Source organism: Palaemon carinicauda, chromosome 26, assembly GCF_036898095.1.
Source record: "Palaemon carinicauda isolate YSFRI2023 chromosome 26, ASM3689809v2, whole genome shotgun sequence".
In the NCBI taxonomy this organism is placed as follows: Eukaryota; Metazoa; Arthropoda; class Malacostraca; order Decapoda; family Palaemonidae; genus Palaemon; species Palaemon carinicauda.
This window is the reverse complement of record NC_090750.1, coordinates 74,025,411-74,032,184: the sequence shown is the minus strand read 5'-3', so window position 1 is coordinate 74,032,184 and position 6,774 is coordinate 74,025,411. Positions and strand designations below refer to the sequence as shown.

At 36.4% G+C, this 6,774-nt stretch overlaps 1 protein-coding gene across 4 annotated transcripts in view; it reads left to right on the top strand.

Moving 5' to 3' along the window:
* Nucleotides 1-2,208: 2,208 nt before the first annotated feature.
* The window catches only part of LOC137619588 (synaptophysin-like), a 46,541-nt gene continuing 41,975 nt past the window's right edge, over nt 2,209-6,774 (top strand). For 2 of the 4 annotated variants that reach the window (XM_068349758.1, XM_068349756.1), the window contains exon 1: nt 2,209-2,338. In XM_068349758.1, the coding sequence (XP_068205859.1) occupies nt 2,333-2,338 (6 nt within the window). In that variant the 5' untranslated portion in view covers nt 2,209-2,332. The remainder of the gene's footprint in view (nt 2,339-6,774) is intronic. The other 2 variants (XM_068349759.1, XM_068349757.1) reach the window with 2 other exon arrangements.

Sequence of the window (6,774 nt, the reverse complement as noted above, 5' to 3'; positions counted from 1 at the left end):
TTTAGGTGTAATTCTCGACAGCAAATTTACTTTTGAGAAACACTTTAGGTCTGTGTCTTCTTCAATTGCACAAAAAAAAAGGCTTATTGAAAAAGTCTCTCAAGATTTTCGGTGATCAATCTATTCTGAAGAAGTGTTTTAATTCTTTCATTCTACCTTGTTTTGAGTAGGATATTGTTCTCCTGTCTGGTCTTCATTTGCTGATTCTCATCTTAATTTGTTGGAAAAATACTTACGGTCTATTAAATTTCTTATTCCTGATCTAGATATTAATCTTTGGCACCGTCGTTCAATTGGTTCATTATGCATGTTCATGTAACATGCATAACTCTGACCATCCTCTACATTCAGATCTTCCTGGACAATTCCATCCTGTTCGTAATACTAGGCAGGCAGTTAATTCTAATAGCCAGGCCTTCTAAATCATGAGGCTCAATACTACTCAGTATTCTAGAAGTTTTATTCCAACTGTGACCAAGTTGTGGAATGATCTTCCTAATCGGGTAATTGAATCAGTAGAACTTCAAAAGTTCAAAGTTGCAGCAAATGTTTTTATGTTGAACAGGCTGATATAACTCTTTTTATAGTTTATATATGACATATCTGTTTTGACGTTGTTACTGTTTTTAGAATGATTTATTGTTAATTTGCTCTCATCATTTATTTATTTCCTTATTTCCTTTCCTCACAGGGCTATTTTTCTCTATTGGAGCCCTTGGGCTTATAGCATCTTGCTTTCCAACTAGGGTTGTAGCTTGCATAATAATAATAATAATAATAATAATAATAATAATAATAATAATAATAATAATAATAATAATAATAATAATTACAAAAGGAAGAAGAAGAAGAAGAAGGAAAAAAATCAGTCGACTAGCTAGAAATTAAAAAAAAAAAGTTTTTTTATCGCGCCGATATTAAGAGATTTTATCGAAAATGTCTCTATTTTAATTATTTAAAGGAAACTTTCTATTTTCAGATGAGAAATTAAGAATATTTTTTGCACCAAGTAGTACTCTAGAATAATGATTAATAGATTAGCTTTTTGCATACAGCACAGACCGCAATTTCTGTCCAAATGTAATTTATTTATGAAACAACCATAAATTATTTGAAAATATATTACCTACCTGTAGCACGTGAGTGCTTGACAATGGATTCTTTTTATATCTTGGGAGCCTATAAAAGCATTACCGTGTTATTGTACTGTGACACTGTAATATCTAAAGAAAGAGAGAGAGAGAGAGAGAGAGAGAGAGAGAGAGAGAGAGAGGAGAGAGAGGAGAGAGAGAGAGAGAATAAAACACATTTACAATTCACATAGTAATGAAATACATACAAAATCTACAGTAAAATTAAAAGAGAGAGAGAGAGAGAGAGAGAGAGAGAGAGAGAGAGAGAGAGAGAGAGAGAGAGAGAGAGAGAGAGAGAATAAAACACATTTACAATTCACTTAGTAATGAAATACATACAAAATCTACAGTAAAATTAAAAAGAGAGAGAGAGAGAGAGAGAGAGAGAGAGAGAGAGAGAGAGAGAGAGAGAGAGAGAGAGAGAGAGAGAGAGAGAGAGAGAGAGAGAATAAAAAACATTTACAATTCACTTAGTAATGAAATGCATACAAAATCTACAGTAAAATTAAAAGAGAGAGAGAGAGAGAGAGAGAGAAGAGAGAGAGAGGAGAGAGAGAGAGAGAGAGAGAGAGAGAGAGAGAGAGAGAGAGAGAATAAAACACATTTACAATTCACTTAGTAATGAAATACAAACAAAATCTACAGTAAAATTAAGAGAGAGAGAGAGAGAGAGAGAGAGAGAAAGAGAGAGAGAGAGAGAGAGAGAGAGAGAGAGAGAAGAGGAGAGAGAGAGAGAGAGAGAGAGAGAATAAAACACATCTACAATTCACTTAGTAATGAAATACATACATAATCTACAGAAAATTAGAAGAGAGAGAGAGAGAGGAGAGAGAGAGGAGAGAGAGAGAGAGGAGAGAGAGAGAGAGAGAGAGAGAGAGAGAGAGAGAGAGAGAGAGAGAAGGATTCTTTTCATAACTCGGGACCCTATAACCCTATAAAAGCAATTACTGTGTCATTGTACTGTAATATCTAAAACGAGAGAGAGAGAGAGAGAAGAGAGAGAGGAGAGAGAGAGAGAGAGATGAGAGGAGAGAGAGAGAGAGAGAGAGAGAGAGCGTTAACGTTACGTTAGTAGAGATCGACTTGTGGAATTGGCAACATTGTAAACTCTGACTAAGGGCTGACTCGCAGAAGCTGGGTATCCATCAAGAGCCCGTATTTTCTTGGTTTTATTCAGTGATATTGACACGGGCGGCGACATGGAGGTAATTATTAGTCTAGCATGTTGTATTCTTTTATAAAAATAAGCAGAGCGCTTGTTTTATGCTTTAATGAAAGCATAAGAAAACCGGTGGGATCCGCCTACGTTGACTATCCGCCCATCGTACCTTTATACAAAAAATTGCCACCCGCCTTAAGTTTACCTATATGAATTCCTAAGTGAAGAAACTTGACATTATTCCCCATGAATTTAAAATGATAGCGTTGTTTTATAGATGAGTAGGCTATATTTGAGTTGTAGGCCTATGCGTTTGGGAGGTCGCTATTGATTGGACTCTTAGGGGTATTTAACGGCTCGTTTATAGGTAGGCATAGGAGACAGTAGGGTCATAAGACATTGTGTTTAATATGAAAGGCTGTAGATCTTATGAGGAGAGATCAAATTGATGGATTTCTACAAGTAGGCCTATTGACTTACCAGAACACGAATTTTTCAGCTTTTGTGTACATGGTCAGGTTGAAAATTCTGATGGAATAACAATTGTTTAACGGCTCCTTTATAGATAGGCTTAGGAGTCAGTAGGTCATAAGACATAAGGTTTAATATGAAAGGCTGTAGATCTTATGAGGAAAGCTCAAATTGATGGATTTCTACAAGTAGGCCTATTGGCTTTCCAGAACACGAATTTTTCAGCTTTTGTGTACATGGTCAGGTTGAAAATTCTGATGGAATAACAATTGTTGATGTTAAAGCTACCCTAAGCTTCCTGGCTTGAGGTACAGTACTCTAAATTAGGGTGTGTATGTTGTTGGTTGGGACAGGCATAAACTTTCCTAGTACTTGTCAAGTTGATTTTCTTAATTGGAAATGCAAAGTTGTTTATCTTTTAAATACAGTAATATGAAGCTAGTTTAATGATTTATGAACGGTTTTTATACATGAAAGGACAATATAGTCCCAATCGGAACTATAATATTACCAATATTAATTAGGGGCTTGGAACTGGTAGAGCATAAGAGAATAGAGCTCCTCAAACACTGTTGAGGCTATACATGCTTGGAAACTGATAATACATGTTATCCTGTTAAGTAAAGGACTAGGGTTCTTGTGTCAAGTTAACGGAGGACCTGATGTCACGGCTGACTGTATCCTCGTGTCTGTTTCTCTTGTGTAACAGGGTTTATCAGCCGTATCCTCGTGTATTTCATGTGTCGTTATAACTTGAAAAATACTTGTCTACGGCAGTTGTCAATATCAAGATCATTCAAAGCTACTAAAAATGCACGGGTAGTTTGTAGCGCTACGGCCAAGCGTCCTAATTTGCTTATTATCGCTCCGACTGTTATCTTGTATAGAATAAAAACGTTTGGAAATGGTCTACGGATCTTAAATATGTGCTTAAACGCACACTTTTATATTTTTTGCCAAAAACCCTAAATTACCTGAAAATTTGTGGCTCGAGTTCTTACTCTGGCCACGAATCTTTTCGCTCCCGTAGTAGGTAAGTGGGGGGGTCTGGAAGGGCGAAGCCCCCCTGGGTAAGGATACGGCTTTTAGCATAGGTTAGGTGGGTTTTTTAAGTTAGCTTCTCCCGCCAAAATCGTTTTTAGAACGACGGCTACAGTTCAGAATATTCCAGTTTTCTACGAACTCGATTTTAGAATGACGGCCACAGTCCACCCACTTTATAATATTCGCATTTTCTATGAATGAAAACGGATCTGGCCGTCACCCTACAAAGGCTCCCAGGGTTTATCAGCCGTATCCTCGTGTATTTCATGTGTAGTTATAACTTGAAAAATACTTGTTTACGGCAGTTGTCAACATCAAAATCATTTAAAGCTACTAAAAATACACCTCTTATTATCTCAGGAAGGATTATTGGTCCCATATGCATATTTACCAAGATTTCTGTGAATTACAGGAGGTTATTTCTTGCATAATTCAAGGCAAAAGTTTTTGGGTAATTTGTAAAATGGCAGATGCACTTGCCAACTATAGTCAATTTCTTTTAGCGATGCAGATTTGCACCGACTCGCAGCGGTGCCCTTTTAGCTCGGAAAAGTTTCTTGATCGCTGATTGGTTGGACGAGATAATTCTAACCAATCAGCGATCAGGAAACTTTTCCGAGCTAAAAGGGCACCGCTGCGAGTCGGTGCAAATCTGCCTCGATAAAAGAAATGGACTACAGTTGTAATAGAGGTAATTTGGGGGCCCGCTTGTGATAGTTTTCCCTTTGACACTCAGACGTAGGTTAGGTTAGTTCAGGCTATTTTATGTTAGATCAAATCTCCCTGATTTTGTAAAATGGAATTGAACTTCCCTTTTTATATCCCTGAGCTGACCTGTGTCTGCCAATTTACAAATATTCTATGTTTTACACTGCAGATTTTACTTATAATTGACTTAGTTGTGGAATGATCTTCCTAATCGGGTAGTAGAATCAGTAGAACTTCAAAAGTTCAAAGTTGGAGCAAATGCTTTTTTGTTGACCAGGCAGACATGAGTCTTTTTATAGTTTATATATGACATATCTGTTTTGACGTTGTTACTTTTTTTAGAATGATTTATTGTTAATTTGTTCTCTTCATTTATTTATTTCCTTATTCCCTTTCCTCACGGGGCTATTTTTCCCTATTGGAGCCCCTGGGCTTATAGCATCTTGCTTTTCCAATTAGGGTTGTAGCTTGGATAGTAATAATAATAATAATTAGGGCCTTACAATGATGTGTTCTCCACTGTTAACTTGCCTTGGGAAGCCTGTGGAGTGGGTGCAATACACATGCTATGTGAAATATCAAAAGATTTTCTGGTGCTGTTGATGCATTTTTCTTCCTCGGAGTTATCTTTTTCTAAATCAATCTCTTTCCTTTTTTCTCATGATTCCGTCTCGATTTTCTAAATATTTTTTAATTCAGCGTTTGGATTTTCTGCTTCAGCTACAGTACTTTTAACTATGTCAGCAATTATTTGCAATTGTGCGGTAAAAGTACTTTATATAGTGCTTTATGCATCTGTAATACCTTTTGTATCCTTTTTAGTACTGTCTTGCATATTTATATCAAAATTTTTTTACTTTATCTCAATATACATAACGTAGGCCTAGTTGTTTTCCAACGAAAGCATTTTCATTCAACATCATAATTGTTATTGTGTATTCTGGATCTTAAGGATATCCTTGGTCAGTTTTGTCTTATGTGAATCTAGAATACCACCAAGAAGCTTGATTTTCATGGTTTTAGTGTTATGGGTAGTAGGTGGGCCAGGGAAATAGCCACCAGTTGAGATACTACTGCTAGAGAGTTATTGGGGCTTTCGACTGGCTAGACAGTACTGCATTGGATCCCTCTCTCTCTCTTGTTTCAGCTCATTTTCCTTTGCCTACACATACATAAAATAGTCTGGCTTATGCTTTCCACATTCTCCTCTGTCCTCATACATCTGACAACACTGAGATTACCAAACAATTCTTCTTCACTCAAGGGGTTAACTACCATTCAATGTATGTGTAGGCAAAGGAAATATAAGCCAGAGAGGGATCCAACGCAGCCAGTCTAAGGGCTAAGTAACATTCTAGCGGTAGTATCTCGTGAAGTGCTAAGTAGGAGATGACGAATGGAGAAGTATTGAATTAAAAGCTCAAGATAGAGATTACTGGCGAAATGTACTGAGGCCCTTTGCGTCAATAGGCGTAGGAGGAGATGATGATGACGAGTATCTCAATGGGTGGCTGGTGCCTTTTTGTTCATTGTCTAATTTTATCTTTAGATTTTTACATTTTATTTGAGAACAAATCCTTCAGGTGAATTCACTACGGAGGTCTATAAGTTTTATTTACTGATGTCGAGTTGCTTTATGAAAATAATTCTGTAACAATAGTGTCTGTGTAAATGTATTTTATGAAGGAAAAGTCTTGACCATAATTACTGTATGTGTGAAAACCTGTGGGCGATATAAGTTGCTAAATTATGTTCAGATAAAATGAGTTAGAAAGTAGGTAGGTGAAGCCATAAGTTAAACTGAAACTGTAAACAAAGAAATGACTCAACATAGAAGTCTTAAAACATCCATTTATGTATTTTCCTTGACTGGGTAGAGACTAAGTTATTACTTAACCTGTCATTGATTAGGCTAATAGGCCAACCATAGAGCATATGAAAGTTCATCATTCACAAGTAGAATATTTGAAGGTCAGACAGACAAATTAAAAAATAACAGTGAAGTACAGCTTGCAGTCAAAAGTAAAATGCAAACAATTCATTTGAGGCAATTCATTTTATGGTCACTTTTATGCATAGAATTAAAGAATGTAGGTACTGAGGTAGCCCAGCAAGTCAAAATGCCTTTTAAGAAGGAAAAGTTTAGCTAACAGGTGGTGTTGAACTAACCCAACATACACTATTGTACATTTATTTTACTTTCGAATGAATTCCCTTTGCAATAGCAGAACAGTGAATATTGTTCAGTAGAGTATATAC